At 36.3% G+C, this 25,926-nt stretch overlaps 1 protein-coding gene across 1 annotated transcript in view; it reads right to left on the bottom strand.

The window, feature by feature from the left end:
* Nucleotides 1-382: 382 nt before the first annotated feature.
* The window catches only part of RGD3 (ROOT GROWTH DEFECTIVE 3), a 47,436-nt gene continuing 21,892 nt past the window's right edge, over nucleotides 383-25,926 (bottom strand). The window contains exons 13-29 of the mRNA XM_088206335.1: nucleotides 19,644-19,866; nucleotides 16,809-16,982; nucleotides 14,375-14,800; nucleotides 13,837-14,277; nucleotides 13,575-13,694; nucleotides 13,031-13,498; nucleotides 12,140-12,678; nucleotides 10,562-11,054; nucleotides 10,415-10,483; nucleotides 4,386-4,490; nucleotides 4,048-4,278; nucleotides 3,654-3,917; nucleotides 3,524-3,573; nucleotides 2,113-2,222; nucleotides 1,962-2,044; nucleotides 1,114-1,326; nucleotides 383-919 (exon numbers count right to left, since the gene is read on the bottom strand). Coding sequence (XP_088062461.1) covers nucleotides 758-919; nucleotides 1,114-1,326; nucleotides 1,962-2,044; nucleotides 2,113-2,222; nucleotides 3,524-3,573; nucleotides 3,654-3,917; nucleotides 4,048-4,278; nucleotides 4,386-4,490; nucleotides 10,415-10,483; nucleotides 10,562-11,054; nucleotides 12,140-12,678; nucleotides 13,031-13,498; nucleotides 13,575-13,694; nucleotides 13,837-14,277; nucleotides 14,375-14,800; nucleotides 16,809-16,982; nucleotides 19,644-19,866 — 4,171 coding nt within the window. The 3' untranslated portion in view covers nucleotides 383-757. The remainder of the gene's footprint in view (nucleotides 920-1,113; nucleotides 1,327-1,961; nucleotides 2,045-2,112; nucleotides 2,223-3,523; nucleotides 3,574-3,653; nucleotides 3,918-4,047; nucleotides 4,279-4,385; nucleotides 4,491-10,414; nucleotides 10,484-10,561; nucleotides 11,055-12,139; nucleotides 12,679-13,030; nucleotides 13,499-13,574; nucleotides 13,695-13,836; nucleotides 14,278-14,374; nucleotides 14,801-16,808; nucleotides 16,983-19,643; nucleotides 19,867-25,926) is intronic.

Here is a 25,926-nt window from a genome sequence, read left to right as displayed (position 1 = left end):
TTTCTCAATTCCCAATTCTTAAAAAAAAAAATATATATATATATATATATTTTTTCAAGCTACTTTTTTACAATGTTTTAAGTAATATAGAAAAAATATTTACAATTTCGGTAAAAAGATTTAACAAAATTCACATGAAATAATTTTGTAATTTTAAGATTAAACCTATGATTCAGGAACTAAATCACCACTTTTCTTTAGTTTGTTACTATACTTGGGAAAAAAAAACATTTCCTTGGGTTGGCTTCTAACACACAGAACAGAGGCGGTAATGGCTTAAGAGGGTCATGTTGGATTTGCAGGGATACTTTCTGCTATTACATTACCTAAAAGAAAAGGAACTGAATAAAAAGAAATCGAAGGAGATTCGGTGGACAAGGAATTTTAGAAGATGATTTCTCTATAATTGAAAAGAAAATAAATGAGTTTAGTTTGTATATACAAAATCCGGACTCTATAAAATATCTTCCCTTCCCCTCAGCATTCTCAGATCGACATTTTCAAACCCTCCATTACAAAGCCAAAGGCTTCCATGCCAACCACTCAAAACTTCATCCTTTCCCCAGTCTCCACAAATAACGAGTACAGGAGAAGAAAAAATTGGGGAGAAAGGAGAAGAACCGGGATTTATATATATATATATATATATATATATATAATAAAAAGAAAAGAAAAGAAAAAATGAGCCTATGTTTTAACTGTCAAAATTTTGGTCCTACATCAGATATATACATTTTGTACACGTGGCATTGAAGGATCATCCATTCAGTTTTGCTAAGAACTGACCCAAATTGTACTCTTCAGTGTACTGTGATTGGTCCCAAAGCTCCTCAAGTCCTCCCAGGATAGCCTTCAAACCTTTGCCTGTTCCCAATAATTTGGGGTCTACTCCATCCGGGTTCTTCGAAGTCGTAGCTCCCTGAATTTGAGATGTGAAAAAGAGAGATGAGACATTGTACCCATCTAGCAGAAAGCATTCTATAGGAGAAATTGTTGCATTAGAAAAACTTTGAATTTAATTCGATGACAGAAAGTACCCAATGATGTGGTTTAGAATTTAATTTGAACACCCAATAATGTGGTAGAAAAGTAAATGGACACTACTAGAATTACCTTTCTTGGTGCTTCAGCTGATGCAAATAAATCAAGCAACTGGTCGGTGTTCATTGTTTTCAGACTTGAATTTTCTGCATTGATGACTGCATTTGCAACTGAAAGTTTGAACCTTTGAAGGCTCATTACCTTTTCTTCCAGGGTACCACGCATAATCAGTCGATGGACATTCACAACTTTCCGTTGGCCCAGTCGATGTGCTCTGTCCATTGCCTGCAGCATTGCACATTAAATTTGTCACTAAAAACCCCCAGCATAAGAGCTCAGCATCCCCTAGAAAGGAATAACTGAAAAGCACATGGGAAAGAGAGGACATAGTATCCACAGCTTTAGCTATTGAGCATGAAAGCAGACCCAATGTCTGTAGAAAGAACCTTGATGCGCATGTTACATAGTCTTCAAAGATAAAATAAAATTTATGCCAATAATGCCGTTATTTTTCACTTGATAACCTTATGTGCAAGTCATTTCACAACAGGAGAATAGCTCATTATGCCGCATAAACAATTATTGATTAAAAAAAAGTTGATTCATTTAACTGAAAGAAATGCTCAATTTGTGATCCCTTCCTTCACTGGCGGGTGATCTGCAAACCTAATCTATTAAACTGCAAATGGACGTCCAGAACTTTGCTAGAAGATCATCCCAGAATGTCCTCCAGGCTCAGTGTAAGGGGCTATGGGTAGTAAATAACTTACTCTTTAGCCTGAAGGGAAATAAATTCTTAAGACAGCTAAGATGTTGGTCAATATTAATAGTATAAGGAAAATAAGTTTTGGCAATCAAAAGTACAGCAAAAAGACACAGTGAGATCTTTTGTAAAAATACAGCACAGAAGACTTAATTACCTGATGATCCCGCATTGGGTTCCAATCATGCTCCATGAATACGAGTGTGTCAGCAGATGTTAGGTTCAAACCAAGCCCACCAACTGCAAAAGAAAATATTAAGCAAAGCTGGCAACAGAATCTCAGTAGCATACATAAAAAAAGACCTTACCATGTGTTGTAAGCAGCAGGGCGTCAATGGTTGGGTCAGAATTAAAAGTCTTCACAATGTCAAAACGTTTCTCTGGTTCAACCGATCCATCCAACCGCAAGTATGTGACACTGAAGAAAAATGTGAACACATCAGCAAACAATACATGCAGCTGATACCAAACATGCAGTTCTTTGCTGGTAACACATACTCAAGAGAGCATAGTTATGTCAAATGTATAGAAATCAAGAGAAAATACATTCTGAAACATGTGTGAAAAAAATGTCATTCTCTCTTGAGTCTCAAATACCACCAGAGCAGATTTAATTCACGAGCTAGGACTCACAAAATATAAAAGATGGAACTTACCTATTTCTAAAATGATAATGGAAGAACCAAAGAAACTCTATTAGTTCTTTCATACATCTGCATACATACATCTCATAAAATATGCAAATGTTCGTTTATTGAAAGTTTCACATTTAGACCCCAAATAGAAGAACCAGTGGAAATATTGCAAGAATAAACACAAAAACTAAACTACATGGCTTTACAAGGAGGAATAGAAGTTGTAAATTCCTTTGCCAATATAGCTGGGGTTTTGACCAATAGTATGGGCTCAAAAATAGAGAACCCAAAGATCTCCTTAAGTTAAAGCACCTAAGAAACCTGTGCATATCCCTCTTAGATTTCTATAACGCGTTTATGCAAGAATTATTTCAATAAAAATAACTGCTTGTAAGAATAATAAAATTCTCTTGATTGGAAGTAACTACCTCCACCATCTTAGAAACTACCTTCAAACTTACCCTAATAACTAATTATGTCATTAAATAAAGCTAGATAACGAAATAAAATAATAACTCTATTCCAGCAGACACGTGACCTCCCAACGGCTGTGTCAGACATTCTAGCAGCCATGTGTCAATCAATTCCAGCAGCCATGTAGCTCATGACAGGCCTTGACATTAGATTCTCAATAAACTCATAAGTTATATAGAGGGTTAAACATAAAATTTAAAAACCAATAATTCTTTAAGTATTCCCATGATAGCATTTAAAGGATGGAAGTTCAAATAATACTCTGAAGCAACACTGCAACAATAAACACAAAACACAAGGTAAATAGAATTACAATTGCTACACCAGAAAAACATTTCAAGCACATTCCAAAATTAATTACATGCAGATGTAAAGATATTACAAGTTCTAAACCTCATTCTCAACCAGTGACAGTATGATCATGTAAAGGTTGCAATAAGTTTCATGAGAAAAATAGAACCAAAATCAGATAGTGAATGACAAAGACCAGCCTACAATCTGATAATTACAGTAACGAATATTAAGATCAGATTGAGGAGTTACATTAAGTAAACTAAAACAATGAAAGACAATGGAAAAAGTAATTCATGAAATAATGGATAGGACTTACCTCTTCATGTGGGTTTGAAACAAGTCCTTCTCAATGATGTCCAGCAGAGCCTACATAACATGACACTATCAATTTTTGTACAAAATAAAAAAGAGAATCCAAGATTAGCTTGATATGGAGTAGTCATTACTTTATGCTGTGCAAATATCAACACCCTGTGTTGTCCCACACTAACAGCTCCTTCAGAAGTAGAAACATCCACACCTATTCCACATTCTTCTAGTATCTCCTGAAGAGCAACTAGTTTAGGAGAATAATGGGGTTTATGAAGTTCAGAGATTATGTCAGAACTTGCAGGAAAGAGCTCCAACAAGTGGGCAGACAATGACTCAGGGATCTTTTCACCAAGGACAAGCAATGGATGACTACACAATTTTAGCAGGTATTGCAGAGCCTGAAATCCAAGGATTAGAACATAGATCAGCGATGCCATGTATAGCAGCAATGACAAACCATGTTATTGAACTCATGCAAACGAAAAAAAAATTCATCTGGAAAACTTTTTTGTTCAAAATGTATGTTACCTGGAAAACATGAGTAGATGCTTTAGCCGAAGTACCATTTCCATCACCTGAATCCATTGACCCATCAACTTTTACCATACTCGTGATTTCTTGTTTTACATGCGAACCAGAAAACTGCTCGTAAAGCTTTAATTGAACAGGACTAAGGTCACAATATCTATCCTGAATAATTTTCTCTGGCAAGTCAGATAACACTTCATCTTTTGTTCGTCGAAGCAGAAACGGCATTACCTATGAATAAATATAACAGGTCTAAGGCTAGAAGCAGAAAGCTTTACATAGTGCAAGAAAGAGGAGAAGAAAAAAGCGGTATATAAACATTTCACAATCAGGTTTACCTGCTTGTGCAATGCTTCCATAGCAAGTGCCCCAGCTTCAGCATCTTTAGCAGAGCATTTAGGATCTCTGGCTGCTAGCAGTGGTTTCCCATAAGTAGCTTGGAACTGGAGAAAATGACATTAAATGAACAAGTGCACTTGCAACTAAGTCTCCAGAATAACATTTCAAGCAGATAAATTGGATCTAACATATAAAAAAGATTTGTACAGAGAGCATCTGAAACTCAGAGCAAATTCAGTGAGTCATGGTGGAAGATGGCCAGTTCCTCTCTGTACATTTGCGTATCATCATCAGAGATATACGAATATCAGAAATATGCTCCAAAAGCTTCAGTCCATTATTTATGGAAGCAACTTAAATCCACTTTCAACTGAATTACTTCTACAAGCCAAATATTTTACATAAGCAACTAAAAACAAGTTTCACGCAAAGGAAGCCTTCAAGCAACAAATTCTTCAGTCTAAAAACAGAAGAAAAATATAAAAAAAGTCAACTATTTCTAAAGTCTAAAGTCTCAGGCATTCTTGAAACAGGGTAGATACTGTCACTGCCAGGGGTAAAAACAAAACAGCAAGTACATTTATATTTGTGTTTCTCTACAGCCTGAAAGCAGTTTAACAAAGTAGTACACGGGGAAAAAGTTCTTCAGAAGAGTAACTAAATTGATAAGGCGTTTGAAGTTTATACATAAACCATATATGTATACATATATCATATTTGATAGAGAAAGGAAAAAAAGTACCTAATAACAGTCTGAATGAATCAAGCTGCATAACAAATACTTAAGCTAAAAGTAAATGCCAATCAAGTAGGACAAAATATTTTTTTAAAATAAAGGACATCTTTGGAGACAACATAAAACTGTTGGGTTCCCTGTACACAAGAAGTGGCTATAAGAGCCTTTATGAAAGTAAATATCCTGATATACCAAAATACCAAATTGATAAGCACACTTTATTCATCTTCTTTTGAAATGGGAAAGAAAGAAAGAAACCTTATATTTGATTTTTTCCTGCATCAGCATTGGTAATGGATCAGGGAAAAAGAAGTTGTTATCCTAATTTGTTACCCATTACAGTCCATCAAAGGCAAACTGTCATATCCTACCTTAGATACATAACCTTGCACTTCTTCACACCCTATTGCCCAACTTGATGAGCACTCCTAACAATTAATGATCTTTTTTTTTTGAGATAACTCCTAAAAATCAATGATCATAACTTTATAAATGAAGAGAATTATTCCATTACATAAGATACATTCTTAATTAATTATCACCGTTAAGAAGTGCAAATTAGAGCTTCATTAAGGCAAAGGGTATTTTTGTAATACATCTTGTATCTTTGTAATATTTGTAACTAATACTGTTTCCTTTTATTGTTGCTATTCATTTATATAAGGTCATAATATTCAATAAAATATATAACAATTCATTCATCTACGTAGTATCAGAGTCCTACGTTAAAAAAATTCTGAACTTTTTTATAAACTCTAGTCAGCTTTCGTTGCCAAAATAAGAAACAAAAACCCAAGGGGCCAGCCTTCATTGCTAAGCCACCATCATCCAGTCGCCTGCCACCATAGACTGGCCACCAACACCAAGATCAGCCTTCATCACTGGCGCCAGAATCCTCCAGCTGCACTCATTTCCGTCCAGCTGCGCATCCAGCAGCTGTGCGCAGGTTGTCCAGCCATCTCTGCAGCTGCACCACCCACCAACATTTGTCCGTGCATAGGTCTCTTTATCTGTCGCACTAGCTGCTGCCATCCAGCTGTGCTTGCCTGTGCAGCCTCCTTTGCTCCTCCATTGCCAGCCACAAGCTGCAGCCTCTTTTTCACCAGCTACAACCGCAGCTGCAGTAGTAAGCAACGGCTCCCTCTGCCACAAGTCCAGTGGCTTCCAATTGTCCAACCGGTGCTCCTTCCCAGCACAGCCAACCACCAGACCAACTATTTCCCTGCTAATGCCCAATAACCCATAAATCATAATCCATGACTTATATGCGAAAAGGCACCAAAATAGGATATGATTACAAGATTCAGATTTCATCTTACAAATGTAGCAGCCATTCACTGTAATCTTTCCTCTTCTCATCAACTTGTCAATAGTCAAGATGCACTGTTCCCCGCCTCCCAAGCAAAGAAAGCAATTTTGGGCGGGTTGTTCCTCTTCATTTTGCATAAACGGAAACCTGTGTTCTGCGACTTTTACTGACCAGTGGTTGTAGTAAGACTTAACCATGAAGGATCCATTATTATTGAGGTTACATAGTGGTTGATCATTGTTCCCAGTCAGATTGATGAGGGAAAATATACTTAGGAGAGACTCATATTCATTAACCTTCCAAATTTTGAGGTTCCTCATCAAATTTACAGTGCGCTCCCTATTCCCTCTATTTTCTCTGCATGACTCCTCTATTGTGATATTCTTCTACCATGCTATAGCATAAATTTGAAAAAACGGGTTTTTGAGTACTCCCCCTCCAGTCCATGGATCCGGCTAAAAAGTAATTCTTTCCCCCCTACTAGCACTCCATCTGATGCATTCCTGAAATCTTGGCATATGCATGTTAATTTTCCTTCACATCCCCACCCCACATAGTCTTGCATATGCATGTTAATTTTCCTTCACATCCCTACCCCACACAGTCTTGCCGCTACTCTTGAGAACCAACCCCTATCCACAGTTACAAACTTTGTCTCAATCACTGTCCACCATAGAGTATTAGTCTCCTCCATGAACCTCCATAACCATTTTTCCTATAGAGCAATATTCATCACCATGTTCCTCGACTATGCACGTAACTTATATTAGTAACTAAATTATTCCAGGACCTTAAATTGTAAAGTGACTTCTCCTTCTGACTGTGAATTTCGGGATCAGATCTCAGGGAGGATGATTGGACGCGCTAAGACTCGGAACATGTTATATTTCCTGGATACACTCAAGATACCATGTACCGCCCTCTCCACCAATATACTAGACAAACTATAATCATACCACAAAGACCAGGACACCTTCCTTTATCTATTTTCAAAGCTATGCTTCCTTCTTTATTTTTTTTTTTAAATTTTGATAATGAAAAATTACATGATGATGTATGTGAACTAGCAAAATACTAACGAATAATTTTTTCCTAGTAATAAAAGAAGTAATTTTCCTTTTACTTTGATTCATAGTGATATTTAGAATCCCCTAAACATTCCTAATATTATTGGAACTCAATGGTTTATTGATGATTGTACTCGAATAACTTAACTTTTCCCATTGAAGTCTAAAGATGAAATCACTCATGTCCTTCCCTACTTTTACACTATGATCTATTCACAACTTGAAGTAAAAATTTAAATGTTTTACAATCAATAATTCCCAAAATTACTTTAACCAGAAATTGTCCTCCTTTAAAAAAAAAAGAATTGTTCATGAGTCTTCCTATGTCTGTGTTTCATAACAAAATAGAATAGAAGAACAGAAAAATAACCATTTAGTTACCGTTATTGAAACCTTTTTGTTCTAAAACCATGTTCCTAAACAATACTAAGGGGGAAGCTATGTTAACTACCACCAACTTGATCAACTAGTTACCATCTTGGGTAACTTAGCAACCTATTGCATTTAAAAAGGGGACGAGAGAATGCACTAAGCATTCTCTCTATCCTATCTCGAATCTGTATCCGTTAAAAATTACTCTCCATCTCATAAAGGTCTCTTGTGAACCTAAATACAATATCTATTCTTAAAATATTATATGAGACTTTAACCAATGAGGAATGCAAAAATGCTATAAACGTTGAAATGCATGCATTTGAAAAGAATCAGATATGGGAAGTAGTGGACTTACCCAAAGAGAAACGACTAGAGGGTTGCAAATGGTTATTATTGTTAAACACATGCCGATTGAACAACAGAAAGATACAAGGTAAGATTGGTAGAAAAATGATATTATCTAAACCTACAGGATTTTCTACCAAAGGACACTTGTACTAGTTGCAAAGATTACTACAGTATGTGTCCTACTGCCTTTAACTGCTAACTTCAATTGACAACTACAACCGTTTGATATGAAGAATATCTTCTCGCATAGGGAATGGGAAGAAGAAATTTATAAGGAGATTCTCCCCAGTTTTACTAAGGGAGTAGCAAAGAATAAAGTGTGCAAATTGAAAAAAGTAATATACGGGGTTAAACAGTCTCCTCAGACATGATTTGATAGATTTGCAAAGTTACTTTATTCATGTGGTATAGGCAAATCCAAGGAGACCACAACCTCTTTTAAATACTCAAAGTTAGTGGGAGTAACTGCTATATGTAGATGACATAATCATTATAGAAAACGATGAAGATGAAAGAGTATATCTCAAGTAATGCCTAATGTGTCCTACTTAAAGAATTGGGGAAGTTAAAAATATTTCCTAGGAACAGAAGTGTCCTACTTAGAGTCATAAATATTCATCTTCCAACAAAAATATGTTATAGATCTATTAAATGAAACTGGCAAACTAGCATGCAAGGTGACTACCACACCCATTAATACCAATCATAAACTAGGACTGCCATAAGAAGACCCAAATGTGAACAGGGAAATATATTCGAAACTAGTAGAAAATTAGCATACTTGTTATATACTAGGCCAAACATCACATATGCAATTAATGTACTGAGCCAATTCATACGCAAACCTAAATAAGTGTACCTACAAGCGCCTACATAATATTTCATTACTTGAAGGGTACTTCAAGGAAGGAAATTATGTTCAAAAAAAATTATTGGCTACTTCTCGAAATATACAACGATGCAGGCTATGTTAGACTGAAGATCCACTTCTAGGTATTGTACCTTTCTCTAAAGCAATCTATTGACTTGGAGAAATAAGAAGCAAAACATGGCAGCTAGGTCTAGTGTAGAATCAAAGTTCAGGACTATAACTAAGGAGGTGTATGAGCTTATATGATTAAAGATGATTTTAGAAGACTTGAAGATTCAACAGACGGACCTATGAGACTATATTGTGATAATAAATTAGCGATTAATATTGCTCGCAATCCAATACAATATGATAGAACTAAACACATTACAGCATACAGGCACTTCATCAAAGAAAAACTAGATAGTGTGTTGATTTATACTCCATACATGCCAACCATTTAATAATTTATTAATATTTTGATTAAAGGATTAAGTAATCTTAAATTTTAAACGATTATTTCCAAGCTGCAAATGAATAATATTTATTCACCAACTTGATGGGGGGTGTATAAAGTACAAGTAAGGGCTCCATTAGGTTAAAATATATATTAGTAAGATACCTCAGATCTTTATAACCTTTGTAAGGATACTGTTTTCTTTTGTTGTTACTATTTATTTGTATATGAAAGGCCATAATATTCAATGAAATGTACAATAATTTATTCTTCCACAACATATAACCAATTAAGTAAATACTCGAGTATTTAGATGCACTAGAATCCTAGGACCAAATAGTATTCCTTGAATATTATTAGACCCAACCCAACAGCGTATTTAGAGAAATCAGTAAGATGACACCAAGATGGAAATAAAGGTTATAGATGTTATTTAAAATACTTTATACATATATATTAGAGATTTTTCCCACATTTAACTTAGTTTTAAATCCGAGACAGCCCCCACCCTATATACAATTCCTCAAGAATTTTCTAGTAGCATCAAGATGCCAAAAATTTGCCTACAGAAAATAAATTTTTACAAATTCTACCAGGAATTTATCTGGCAGACAAACATGAGTTATGTGCTACCAGACAACCCTTAACCATGTCAGTGTACGATATAAATTGGGCATTTCATGCTTGTGATGCTGCATCAACGCGTATAACTGTCAGGGTAACCATTAACTTACTTGTCATCACTCCGACCTTTATAATTCTTATAGTTTCTAAAAAGATTTCCTAGGCAAAACAAGATAAACATCCAGCAAGTAACAACATCTAAGAAGACTGTAATACTAATGAAATGCACATGATAACTTGAAAAAGATGAAAAAATCCATACTTGTCTCTCTGTCCCCAGAAATCCTGGCATCAAAAAGTCAAAAAGGGACCATAAATCCATGATATTGTTCTGCAAAAAGAGTAAAACCATTGTCAGGGAAAATTACGAACTACAAACTTCCAAAGAATTGCTTGTTTCACACTCAACCTGAATTGGAGTCCCACTTAGTATTAAGCGGTTCTGGGCTTTCAGTTGCTTTACTGCCATTGTAATTTTTGACTTTGAGTTCTTAATAATATGTCCCTCATCCAAAATACAGTAGTTCCAAAGAAACTGTCTAAGATAGTCAACATCCTTGCGCACTACATCATATGATGTTATGATTACATTATGCTTATCAAAATGTTCTCGAAGAGAAGTGCGATCTTGAGCAGAACCAACATATTGCAGAGTTCTTATCAGAGAAGGATCAATGTACTTTTCTATCTCAAAGGCCCAATGTCCAACGAGTGTTGATGGGCAAATAATTAAAGATGAATGGAGATCTGTACTTTCATTAGATGCACGTCGTTCTGCTATATCAGATGCAACAATTGCGGATGCCTGGAGAGTCTTACCAAGCCCCATATCATCACATAAGATTCCATGAAGCTTGAAACGCTTCAAGAAAGCCAACCAGTTGATACCTTCCTGTTGATATCTGAAAGCATGAAGCAAATATGGTCAACGCAAATTAAAGTAAACATTAACACAAGAAGGCCTTTAAAGCAACAGCTGACTATCCGAACAATAAATTATCAGTAAGCAGAAAGCTTTCAGCTCCATATTTGAGGATTGTGTTCAGCTGTTCTTTAAAATCACAAAATATGCAGCAGGAAAAAGAAGTGCAAAGATGCATAACAAATGGTCATAGATTACATGGGCGGCACCCATGATGATTTTGATTTTATTGTAGATATGCTATTAGATTTGTAAATTTTTGTACATGGGCAGCATCCCTTTGGTGCCTACACTCAATATATTCCCTACTCTTTTATCTCGAAAAAAAAAAATGGTCACAGATTACATGGATTATCAAGATGAAGCAAGAACAAGCAACTAAGATTCTTTTGTTATATATATATATATTTGGATCTTCGGTACTCAGAATCAGGTTTTAAAAATAGGTCCTAATTTTCTCAACAAACAGCCATATATTCAACTATCAAGACTGCAAAAGCAATTTACCCTCTTTCTTGTCTTTATGTAAGTGGACAAGCAATTTGGCCCAACGGCTGCCCACAAACACCAAGACGACAGTAAGTGAGATAATAGACTTTAAGAAATAAATGTTAGTGAGCCATCTTTTAAAAAAGAAAGTTCTGGCACCTCCACCATAATAATCCTGCTGAGCATGTTGAGACAGGAAGAGATAGTTACCCTTCCTTTGTTGCTAATAAGATACTTATCCTGAGGAGATAAAATCTAAGAAAGCTCCTTGGATAAATAAATTAGAGATGAAATGAACTCTTAGCAATTCAACTAGTTTGACATCCAAGACGTTCTGGTGTTTCCTAATACATAGTTTGCAGCTACACGTTACTACCAATCCAACAACAGTGTGCTGTTTTCGCAATTTACTGGATGTCAATGCCCAGGTGTCAGTAAGATGCCCAAGAAGCAGGTAAACAAAAACAGAAGGTAGCATCCACATGGGAACATGAACTCTGATATTGAAGAAGATAAACTGACTTTCTAGAATATCAAAACTTATGTACTCTGATAAACTGGGCAAGCAACACCTACCTCCTCAGCGTCACTTTCAGCTCGGTGCATAGCTTATAATCATCAATGTGGGAGTTGTCAAGTAGCTGCTCTAAAAATTTTGCATCTTCTGCATTTCTAGACAAACCTTCACTCAATCCAACAGGTGGAGGAAGGCCTCGTGCTAGTGGAAGAAGAGGTACAAGGGCAGCAAAACTGCGTGTCACACTCTGTCTGACAGAGTGATCAACATCACTCATGCACCTAAGAAGAGGAACAACTAGCAAAGTAGCATAGGGGACCAAGTCCACACCCAAGCCCTGCACAAGCAAACTAATAAGCATGCCGGCACCTTGTCTAGCATGCACAGATGTCATGTCACCTAACATAGGAATTGCAGTTTCAATTACAGCTCCCATAACATCTGTTGTCATTGACTTGGCCATAGATGTGATACATCTGGAAGCAGCTAATCTCACTGCTACATGGGAATGGCGAACACATTTGAAAATGCATGGTAGAAGTGTGAGCAATTTAGGTTTCAGAGTTTCACTCAGTAGTGGAGCAATAGACCGTACCACCTGCAAATCAAGAACCACAAAATAATGAACAGACAAAACGAGATGAAGAATCAACAATGGTTTCACTAAGCATCCAATGGATGACCCAAACCAAAAGTAACAAGGAAGCAAGAAATTGCTAGCAGTAGTCATTATATGCAGATTCTCCACATGAAGCAAGAATAAGCCTTCTGTCCATAAAATAAAATAAAAACTAAAAACTAAAGGAGCAGGGAAAGTGATGCTACTTATTGAAGTCAAACATGCCATAGGCAGGGTAGTGTCTGACAATTATACAGAAGACATAGAGTGACATCTGAAAATTTACAATTTTTTTTGGATAAGAGAAGAAAAAGATCAAGAACATAACAACCTGAATGTTATTTATCAAGATTTGAGGATCCTTAACGGACTCAATGGCTAGTTCAATCCGATGTTCATCTGCAGGACTACCAGGCACAAGAACCTCAGTAAGGCAATCCCACAGTTTGGGAAGCTTGTCAAATAAAAAAGCACCAAACTTCTCACACAAATGCTTTAATGCAAGCTCAGACCCTCTTCTACTTATAAAGCCCTCAATCCTTGACCGGTCTTCACCACCAGCTAGCATGGGAACCTTTGACTTTTGTTTCCCTGCAGTGCTCCCAAAGGTGAGGAAATCCTGATCATCAATAACCTCCAGAGAACTGATGACTCTGGCTTGAGGTGTCTCAGAAGGATCCATGCAAGTCAAGCTACAAATATTCTTAATTAACTTATCATTTGGGCCGGGCTTGCGAGTAATACAATGAGAAATAAGCTCCGCAAGTGCATCAGCAGTCTTCTGTTGTAGTATTTCTTCCTATAAGAGAGCACAAATGTTCATTAGAGTTATGTGAACGTGTTTGTAGTAGCAGAAAGTCTCTAAACTATACTACCTGCTCTCTCTTAATTGAAGCCATCAAAGGCAAAATAATTGGATTAAGTCGTGCAGGAAGCTCTGACATCCAGACCACAGCAGCGGCAACTAATGAGGACACTGTAACATGCAAATTATTCTGCAGATTGTTCCCATAAATAAATGAACACAATCATGTCCGAGGAATCTTATCAAATTAATTTTTCCAAGGAAAAAATAAAACAAACAGAAAACATATGGATAATGATATCAAGGATGTGAGATAATAACATAATGCATACCTGAACACATTTTAAATAGCCTGAAGTTGTTAAAACCCGTTGTTTGCACGATTCAATATCTTCAACGACATGCCTTCTCGTTGATTCATTCTCAACAGCATCATTACTCAGCGGTGACAGTTTAGATGCAAAACTGATAGCATCATCTGCACTCAGGTTTTCCAAGTCAATTTTAGTTGTTGCCGACGCATTTGCAAAACCAGATGACTCAACAGCACGTAACAACTGACTAGCCTCATTGTGCATTTTAGTATACGTTCTTGAAAGCTCAGCATAAGGAAGAAGCATATCTTTTGTAGGGAATGCTGGATCAGAACATGCTAATAAATCCAGCAACCATTTTTTGAGATGATCAGGGACAATGGGTATAAATCCTTGGTTGTCAGTTAGGCCTCTGTTTTTAATCTCCTTGAACCAAGAGATGAGAACCATAGATGCCACCTGAAAAGTGACCAGTTAACCAATACAGACACAAAGGCGGGGGTTGGATAGGAGAGGGCTTGCATGTATTACTATATTTAACCACTAAAATAATTACCTGACGCTGGACCCCCGATAAAGATGCAAGGGCTGTCCACAATGGATCTACTATAAATTGCACAGAACCTTCACGCAACCTAGAGGCAAAGATTCCCAAAGCCAATGCCGTAACAACTCGAGTATTAGTTACCGACATTTCCACATCGGAACCAACAATTATCTTAACTGAATTGGTGGAAGCATCACCATTTCTTTCCTCTGGGACAGTAGCTTTCACAGCATCAAAAACCACATTTCCACAGGACTCATTTTCGAGCTTCACAGCTTTCATTTTAGCCGCTGCTCTAAAATGACTTTTTCGAGGAGGAGCTACAGGCCAAAACATTTTTGTAGCATCTAATGCTGAGCCATAAGGAGTAGTTGCAAGTTCTATCCATGAAGACATAAATGACCTTGCAGCTTCTTCCAAGTCCTCAACCGGGCACTAGAAAGAGAAAGAAAGCAACAAACAATCAAGGATATAATAAAAGGCAAAACTAATGGTTTCAGGGGTAGTTCAGCATAATTATCACATGCATGGATTTGCACTACTGTCAATGCAACATGAAGAAAAATATATCCATGAAAAAGACCAATTTCTTTCGGCTACTTTTCTTTGTTTCCAGGCCAGATATCGGACATGATAGTTCTTTATCCCAAGGAACTTCTCTCCAGCCCACTGAACACACTTTCATTTCAAGTAAACTATGAGACCAATGTTTAACAAGTGATATAGACCGCTTAAAAGGAATATTGCACTAAATTACTTTCATAAACCCCAATTACTTAAAAGCAACAGAAAATATAAATCAAAATTCCAGCTACATCCAGGTCTCATGAACTTTTCAGTTCCAAAGGGGGCGCCAGCTACTCTTGCCATTGCATTAAAGTCTGTACCAACAAGAAGATAACACCATTTTCCAAGGTTTATAAAAGTAGGAAGAGAAATTAAATTATGTATTTACATATAATAATAATGCATCAAGGTATTTTTCTGTGTAGTACTTCTGCACTATATGTCTAGGGTATGCGAATGATTTAGTGGAGTGAAGATACAAGAGGATAAGAAGAGGTAGTTACTTAAATCTGGAAATTAGGACAAATACCAGAATAACTCCCATAATTACTCCCTACATTGAAATAAATTCCACAAATATGGCCTGCCATAGCCCAATATCAAGGTTGAGTCTGGGAGAGTGCCCAATTTCCCAGTTCATCAGATTTAGAAAACGAAGGCACCTCCAGGAATTGCTTTCTTTGCATGGGAGGCAAGTCGGGAATGCATTTTGACAATTGACAAGTTAATGACAAGAGGCAAAATTATGGTCAATTGGTGCTACTTGTGCAAGAAAGCTGCAGAATCCTGCAATCATATCCTCCTATTGTGTCCTTTGGCCTATGAATTATGGACAATAGTCTATGCGCTTACGGAAATAAATTGGGTTATGGTGGGTACTATTAAAGACGAGACTTGGGTGTGGGAAGGGATATGTAATAAAAGAGAGTTTGTAAAGTTGATTCTATTAACTATTTTGTTGGTGATATAAGAAGGAAATGAACAGTAGGACTTTTGAAGAAAACAAGGTTGAGACACAGAGAATTAGATATAGATAGTTTCATTATTTTAATTCTATTTTGTTGAGTCATGACATCAATGAGGATGAGGATCTTGGGACTATTGTTGATACACTAACATAATTGTAAATCTTTTATATATAAGTAGTATCCCTTAATATCTTATTAATATATACTTCATGCATTTTCTATAAAAAAAAAAGTTGCTACATGAACTACCTTTGAACTTTGTTGCTTACATTTGCTTCCAGAAAAGTCAGCAATCTTATATAAGTTTTAGCTTACTTCTCTATCTATTTTTACTAAGTTTATGCACCAGCTGACAAACACAATTTCTACATTCAATATTAAATAATTATTAGAAACAGAAATAATTTTTATAATTTTCATATTCTGATAATAAATCTTTTGTAATACCAATAATTTTATATATAAACTTTTAGTTTGATAATCATAATTATGCTACAGTTAAAAGCATCAACTTCAGCAGTAAAAAGTAAAATAAAAACTGTATAAATTCAGTTCAAGCAAACAGTACCATCAACCTTACAGCAAACTTAAAGGACTTCCAAATCTTTTGCAAAGCTGCAGCATGAATCACAATGGATTACGAGTTCAAATAATTCTTCATATGAAACAAAAGAAGGGTGTTTATCAAACTAAGATCTTGATAAAATATGTAATTCTGTCTTCTTCAGGAGATGATTCTCTAGAAAAGGGATTTTTCGACTTTTCTTCTTAACGGGCTTGATTTGATTAATGTATCTCCTCCAATTAAACTCATTAAATTCTTATTAACATTTTGTCTATTAACTAAATAATCCAGAAAGTGAAAATCAGAGTTTTGACAAACACATGCATTATTATCAAATATGTACCTGAACCAGCAGCCTCCATACCCTCTCAGAACACCTCAAAATTTCTTCATTTGATTCAAGTAGCAGGTTCTGAAAGACAATTCTAAGGGTATCACCCAAAATAAATGATGGCCAAAAGGAACCATCAGAGGGCTCAGAAGTATTCTTTTTGTATCCAGCTTCGAGAAGTCGTTCCTGCAAGTAGTCTTGAGCAAGTGAGCAGTGCATATGAGTCTTTTGCAAAATATTCAGCACAAGCACCAAATTTCCAAAGCAAACTTTTAGGAAGGTCCTTATCCTTTCACTAAAAATACAATACAAGAGTCAACTATAACTAAAAGAACTACAGAAATATCAAATATGCATAAATATATAATCCCTGAAGCAATATAAGCAAATCCTAAATGAAATGATCAAGCAAAACTCAGAACAAACAACTATCCATTGGCAAACAGACAGCCAGGCTCGTCTTTTATTTATTTATTGGGAAGGGGAGGAGAAGGGGAGGATAGGAAAAAAAATATATATTTTTTTAAAAATAAAAAGTATAAAAAGTAAATTAAAAGGCATCAAAGGGGTGCAACCTATGTACAAATAATTTACATCACAGTCGTCAAGAGACAAATTTTCAAAAAAGTTCTCTATGACCACCGTAGGGTGACCCAACATCCAAAACTTTCGGGTCCTAACCCATTTATTTTTTAGGATGTCAAAACCCTTAACACAATCCACTCCCTCAAAAGCCCTTCTATTCCTTTCCTTCCAAACTGACCACCACACAGAGAGTGGAATAACATCCGCAAAAGAACATGTCTCTCAAAAACACCCAAGCCCATAATTCATCTCTGACCGTCCCAGCCATAACCCAATCAATACCCAACGTTCTGTACACCACCCTCCACAGCTCAAAGGTAACAGGGCATGATAAAAGAAGATGATTGCAACTCTCCTCGTCCTTCAAACACAAAACACAGCCATTAACTATTACCAGACCCCTCCTCTTCAGTTTGTCAACAGTGAGTATACATTCTTGAGATGCTTCCCATGTAAAAAAAGAGACTCTCGGGGGAATCTTAAGTTTCCAAATCTGTTTGTGGAGGAATGAAACAGCTTCACCTAGAGCCCTAACTAGCCATCGGTAGCAGGATCTGACAGAAAATATCCCACTTTTTGTGAGAGTCCATCTCTGTTTGTCTTCCTCATCCTTCAGTAAAATCTGTGAAAGCATACCCATCAGTTTTCCATACTAATTTCCCAATCATTTAAATTTCTAGAAACCACCAACTGCCACTCACCAAATTCCCATTTACCCCATCAATGCAATCATAAATTCTGCATTCTTTATTCTGGACAATTGAAAATTTTTTGGAAATTGCCTCCTTAAACTGCCACCTTCCAACCAGTTATCTGTCCAAAAATTCAATCTGTTTCCCTGCCCAACCTGCCATCTAATACATCTCAGAAAATTCTCCTTCCCTGCACCAATTTTTTTCCATAAACTGTGCCCATCACCACGCATCAACCCACCCGAGAACCATCCCCTATCCTCAACCCCAACTTTTGCAGCAATAATACGCCTCCATAAAGTCCCTTCTTCATTCATAAATCTCCATAACCATTTCCCCTGCAAAGCTCGATTCATTTCAATCAGTAATCTCACCCCTAACCTGCCCAGTTTCATAGGTTTCTTAATCTCATTCCAGGCCACCAAATGGAATTTTCTGTGCTCCACATAATGGCCACAAAAAAACTTGCACTGTATACTTTTCAGTTTTTTAACTATACTCACCTGAATGGTAATAAGGGAAAGATAGTATATCGGCAGATTGCTTAAAGTGCTCTTTACGAGGGTTAATCTTCCCCCCTTTCGATAGTAAGTTACTCTTCCATCCCGCAAGCCTTTGTTCAAATCTGTTTACAATTGGTCCCCATGTTTGTTTGCATTTGTAATTCACACCCAAAGATAATCCCAAATATTTTATAGATAACTCAACTGCCTTACAACCCATGATCTTAGCCAGATTATCTCTTTCAACCCGATCATCCAGCCACACAAACTCAGATTTTGCAAAATTAATAATTAAACCCGAAACAAAGAGACAAGATAAACAAGAAAAAGAGAATAAAAAGCAACAAGACGTCCTCTAACAAAGAGCAAAGATAAACAAGAAAACAAAAGATGTATAGATGGTAAATTTTAACATTGACGGCCTTCCAATTTCTTTGCATAAGAAATAAATATGAAGAGAGGACCGTCTTTTCCAATAGAAAGAAAATCTAAAACACCATTGAGATTGAGATTGAGATTTATCAGCAAACAATTTTTGTCATTTTGAGCCTTCATTCAAAAGGCACAAAGAGGGTGCCACCTGTATACGAAACTTATATTAGAAAGAGATTGAAACCAAAAACCCTAGCAACATTAGAAAGGGATTGAAACCAAAAATCTCCAGTTTTATTAAAAGAACAGCAAATAATGTCGAAAGGTTTTTAAGGGAAAACAAAACAAAGGGTTCTATAAACAGAGAACTAACGGACTGCCATCTGCATAGAAAAGAATGCATTACAAGTTTGTCAAGATGTAAATCAAGTCCCCTAAATCCTTTTTGGAAGAGAGAGATAACCCAGTAAACAAAAAAGCATTGGGTTTGAAACTAATGATCTCTAATTTTAATAAAAGGGGAACAGCAACATGCATACACTCTCAAATGCCCTTGAAAGTTCTTTTATTGCTCTTCTATTTTTCATGACTTGACATGAATATATGATAAAGAATCCAGTAAGTTTACCACATAAATGCAAGAGGTATATACCATACAAAATAAAAAATAACAAAGCAAGAAAGAAAAGTTTTACCAAGGTGCGAATAGCTGAATGTCTGACTGATGTTATACTATGCCTCATAAAAGGCCATAATCGTGGTGCCAACATAGATAACATATAAGGACTTTCCTGCAGATCTTTTCCTTCTCCACTATCATCAACATGAACCACTTCATTTAGATCAAAATTCTGTTTCTCTGTTGATTTAGGAATCATCTCTTCCTGTGAATAGATTTCTGCCAACAGATTCATAACACTGCAAGCATATGGTAAAGAATTCCTTCAGAACAAGAACAATCACGAACCGATCGAGCCACTAACCCATCTAAGAAGTAGTGTTCAAAATTGTATGCCATTACAAAATAAAGCATAAAAAAGCCAAATAATAAAGGCAAACAGGGATAGACTATAAAAAAATCCACTTCTGCACGTGTATATACATTTTCTTGAAAGAAAAAATAAAATATATAGCAACAAGCATCAAGAAGGTGCAACTCATATATAAAATTTACATATAAAACAAAATATTTATGAGGTCCCCAAGACCTTCAAGAAGAAAGAGGATGACCCTTAACCAAAAAGCTTAATGTTTGAAACTGTTAAAGAGAGTGCACTATATATAATTAGGTTAAATAGCTTTAGGATAAATTTATTCAAAAAAAAAAGAGCGCTTAAGGATAAATTATACTTTATTTAATTAATTACCTATTTAATTTTCTATTCTACAAAACTATATATATAAGATTGTGTTATTCAACAAAATCCACTTTTAACCATCCTTAACATGGGTATTTGAGCTTTAGGAAAAAACCTTAAGCCTCCTTCACAAATCCTAATCAGCATTCATTTCCAAAATAAGACACAAAAAATCTAAGGTGCCAGCCTCTATTGCCGGCCACCACAAACCAACCTCCAGCACCAAAAGCCGGCCAGCATTGGCGGCATCAGACCCTGCAAGTGGCCAGACCTGCATCAGCACAGCCAGCCACGGCACCTCCTGCAATGCACCCGCCTGTCCAGCTACCAGAACCCATGAGCCACCTTTTGCCACCAGCTGCACGCTGCCCTCCTGCTCAACCGCTCCAAGCAATCCAAGGCACACAGTTGCGCACTCAATCATCTCCTCCACTGCACCAGCCAGCCTCCATCAGCAGCACTGCCTCCAGTACAGCCGGTAAAATCCTTCCGTGACTTTTTCGTTCGACCTTAATTACTCTAAAGTTCTTAAAATATATATTCAATGTTATACCCCAAATTACTGGAACAAATTCCCACAAAAAATTTCACTTTAAACTAAAGCAAATTTCAGCCAATCCAAGTTGCTTATTGTTTCACTGAAAATGACAACTTGAGTTGCTCACAATTAATTCGAAGTACTCTTAAGAAAAAAAAAGAAAGCTCAACCACCTCCTCAGTACTGGACAAAGATCAGGAGATCCACCTTTTGATACTTGAAATGAGGAAGACTCAAAGATTATGACTTGACTATGGAATTCTATATAACCAGAAAAAAGTAAATGAGTTATGTTCCTGCCTACAGTGAAAGAAGTGTGAGATGCAATCAGGGAAGCTTATTCTAAATTCAAATATGCCACCCAAATTTATGACCTAACATCAAACATGGTCCAAAAAGTAGGAAAATAGGTTAGTCACTGAATAGTTTAACATGTAAAAAGGTTAGTGGTAGGAATTGTATTGCATCCTTACTATAGATTGCAGTATTGCAGCCCGCCTCAAGTAGTTTGTGGATAAAGATTGTGCCTATCTGTTTCTAGTAAGACTCAACCAGGAGTCTGATCAAGTAAGGTTCCAAATATTTGACAACAACAAAATGACACCATTAAGTTAGGTAATTGCTATTGTAATTGCAAAAGAAAGCAGGAGACTGTCATATTGAAATCTTGCCCCACTAATAGCTCAGTACTGATCTCCAAAAGCTCTAAACCACCAACAAGGAAACTAAGCCAGGTAAGAAAACTCAGGCCTTGTGCCGACAACAGGGATAATCTTGCGTATACCTTTTACAAGAAATTCAAATACACCAAAAACAAATATTGGAAACTCTATGACAACCAGAAGGAAGAGGATAAACCCACTGGTCTTAATAAATTCAAAGTCGATTGAACAACTACAATGCATACTAGAGGATCTTGAGAAACCCATAGGTATAGGTTGGATGAAGCACTCAGGTACACTTTCTTTCTCACATGGTTTAAGTGTCTCAAATAGACTATTTGAAAATTCATGGATAGTAGACTTAGAGAGCATGATCATATGACAATACTTCCAAATACTTTCACACGTATGTTCAATGTCTTAATAGTAGGAAAATTGTCTTTGCAGATGGTTCTCTAAACATCATTGCAGGCAAGAACAACATCAAACTTAATTCTAACTTAGTTCTAAAAAATGTTTTTAAATGTTTCCAAACTCTATATAGACCTTACATCAGTAACTAGATTATCACAAGATTTGAACTCCAAAGTAACATTTTTTTCTTCTCATTATAACCTTTAAGGCTAGAAATCATATAAGATGATTGAATGTGCTAAGACCATAAACATATTGTACTACCTGCATGCACCTCGTGGATCTCTCTCTGCTATCTCTACCAATCTTAACCACAAGTTTTGGCTCTATCACAACAGACTTTGACATCCATCCTTTTCGTTTTGAATGTTGTATTTCCTCTATTATTTACATATGATATGCATGTAAAATTTCCTATCAACAATAAAAAATGTATGATTCCATTTTCTTAAACTCATAGCGATACTTGGGGATCATTTCACATTCTAAATATTTCTGGTGTTTGATCGTTTGTGTCATTTATTGATGATTACATTAGAATTACATGATTTTTTCTTACTCAAATCTAACTCAAATGTCAACCATATAGTGTCCTAGTTTTGCAATATGATCAAAATCCAATTTAGAACTACATAAAACGGTTACGCACTAGAAACACCAAAGACTTTTTAATCACACACTCTTCTCCTTTTTCCACCAATGGAGTGGTACAATGTAAGAATAATCAACTTCTTGCGACTTTATTTTTAGATAAACTTCTTGCGATCACTAGAGTTACTTTATTCCAAAACTACATCTTAATACGTATTGTGGTGAAGCAATGCTTACATATGCACATACCTTTAATTGCTTATCCTCAAATGTTCCAGATTTCAAAAACCCTCTAGAACCCCTTTCCACATTCCACTAAGGAGTAAGTATCACAAACCATCTGCTGTAACAGATATTCGGATGTGTAATCTTTATTCATATTCATTCACATCAATGGAAAAAACTTGATCTTGGAGTCCTAAAGTATGTATTTCTCAAAAGATATACAAACGTTACTATCCATCTAAAAAAAAATTTGGTTTGCAAATGCTGTCTTTCTTGAACATGACTCATATTTTTCTCATCTTTATCTTCAGGAGGAGCTTATATTGAAAGATAAAGATACTGATTTCTTAACTAACCTTACCTTACCACTCTTACCACATATTCAAACACTACCATCACTACCACAAGAAAATCCTCACAGACCAATAGAGAATCCATCCATTCAAGAAATTACACTTGATCCTAGGTCCACTCAGGTGTACACAAAGGAGGAACAATTTGTTCTAAGCTAAAGCAAGTTCAAGCATCAGACACAAGTTCTGAACCTGAAGTAAGTCCTGGAAACTACACAACCAGATAATGATATACCTATTGTGATTCGCAAAGGAACCAAAGAATGCACTAAATATCATCTTTATCATATCTCTCAATTTGTGTCATTTGATAAATGTTTACAATCTCACAAAAATTTTCTTACAAATTTGAACACCGAACCTATTCCTAACATATTTTTTGAGACATGATCCTGTGAAAAATGAGAAAATATCATGAATGTCAAAACACAAGGATTAGAGAAAAGCCAGACCTAAAAAGTTGTGGACTTGCTCAAGGGGAGAAACTTGTGGGTTACAAGTGGTGTTCACAACACAAGGCAAATGAGATAATCGAGAGGTATAAAGCAAAATTGGTGGCAAAAAGCTGTAACAAACCTATAGGATAAGTTTATTGAGAAACATTTGCACCAATACCCAAAATGAACATAGTGTGAATCTTGTTATCCTTAATTGTTTAACGTGATGGTAACTACAACACCTCGATCTGAACAATGTGTTCTTACATGGTGATTGATGATCTATAAGAAGAAATGAATATGAAAATTCCATCAGGATTTGCCCAAAGCATAGGACCAAATAAAGTATATAAATTGAAAAAGGTACTCTACATACTCAGGCAACAGCCTAGAGCTTGGTTTGGGAATTTGCAAAGGTGATGATAGGCTTAGGATATAGTAAGCCCAGGACGACCACACTATGCTTATTAACCATTTATGAGAAATTATAATTCTCCTAGCATATATTGATAACATCTTGGTAATAAAAGATGATGAAAAATAAAATTTGATGCTCAAATAATGTCTGACAAAAGAGTTCAAAATCAAGGAATTAGGTAAGTTGAAGTGCTTCATTAGAATTGAAGTCACCCATTCAATGTCCGAAATCTCCATCTCCCAACAGAAATACATTCCTGACCTGTTAGGAAGCACTGATAGAATGCTTGGGGAGGTCATTGAGGAAAATCAAAATATTTTTGCAGAGAGCAGACAAATCTTAGACGCTGTGATGATTGCTAATGAGATTGTTGATGAGTTAGTTGGTAAAAGAGAAGAGGGTGTTATTTGTAAAATTGATATGGAAAAGGCCTACGACTATGTTAATTGGGGATTTGTGAATTACGTGTTGGGTAGATTGGGGTTTGGGAGCAAATGGAGAAAATGGGTTATGAGTTGCATTTCTACGACATCTTTTGTTGTTTTGGTTAACGGTGGGCCCTCAAAATTCTTTAATGCGTCAAGAGGGCTTCGACAAGGGGACCCTTTATCGCCTTTACTTTTTATTACAGTTATGGAAGCTTTTAGTAAAATGATGGTAAGGGCGGGGGAGTTGAGAGTATTGAATGGTGTTGAGGTGGGGTGTGGGGTTTCAAGGGTGAAGGTGTCGCATTTATTCTTCGGGGATGATGCACTAATTTTCTGTGAACCGTGTATTCAGGCTTTGCTTCATTTGAGGTGTATTCTCCTTTGTTTCCATATGGTATCCGGACTTAAGATTAATATGGGGAAGACTGAATTAATTATAATTGGTGGTGGGGGAGATGCGAGGAGGCTGGCTACTGTTTTGGGGTTGTAAAGTTTCGTCTCTACCGATTAGATACTTGGGTTTACCACTTGGTGCCGAGTATAAAAACGTCATGACTATTTGTCAAAAGGTGGTAGACTCACTTTACTCAAAAGTAACTTTGCTAATCTACCAATATATTACCTCTCCATATTAACCATTCCGGCAAGTATTGCTATAAAACTTGAAAAGATCCAGTGAGGGTTTCTATGGGATGATGAGGAGGGGAGATAGAAAATATTATCTTGCTAGATAGGAAGAGGTTAAGAAAAGTGTGGGCAAGGAGGGTTTGGGATTAAGATCCATTATAGATATGAACAATGCTCTTCATGGGAAGTGGTTATAAGGATGGATTGTGGAGAAGGTGATCGAGGCGAGATGGGGGTATTGGGAGAAGGAGAGGGGTAGGAGGGAGAGGTTCAAACCACATGGTAAGAGTCTTTGGAGAAGGATGAGGGACGGTAGAAAAAAAATTTACGAGCTGTGTGAGGTGCAAGGTTGGGAAGGAGGAGGAGGTTAGCTTTTGGCATGATGAGTGGGTGGGTGATTTCAAATTAAAAGATAGATTTCCTAGAATTTTTGTGATTGCAAGTGACAAGGAGGCTAAGGTGGAGAAGTTTTTTAGTGGAGGGGATGGTGATAAAACATGGTGTGTTAATGTTAAGAGAAATCTGCATGATTGGAAGATTGAGGAATACAGCAACCTTCTACTCTGTTTAGACAAAATTAAACTGACTGGAAAAAATGATGAGGGAATTTGGAAGCTGGATATTAATGGGGGTTTTTCGGTTAAGTCATTCTTCTACAGTTTGTGCAAAAGAGTTGGTGATCAGAACATGACTGCACCTTTCAAGCTAATTTGGAAAGCAAGCTAATTTGGAAAGCTAAGGCACCCCTTAGAGTGGCGTTTTTTATTTGGGAAGCATCAACAGATAACATTTTGACTATTGACATGTTAAAAAGGAAATTAAACATTATGGTAAATAGATGCTATTTTTGTAAAGCTGATGAAGAATCTTGTTACCATTTATTGTTGGGCTATCCAATAATTAACAGCATTTGGGCAATGGTTTTTG

Source organism: Carica papaya, chromosome 6, assembly GCF_054855325.1.
Source record: "Carica papaya isolate Zhongbai chromosome 6, ASM5485532v1, whole genome shotgun sequence".
In the NCBI taxonomy this organism is placed as follows: domain Eukaryota; kingdom Viridiplantae; phylum Streptophyta; class Magnoliopsida; order Brassicales; family Caricaceae; genus Carica; species Carica papaya.
Note: the sequence above shows the minus strand (reverse complement) of the source record. Positions and strands in the feature narration are given on the sequence as shown.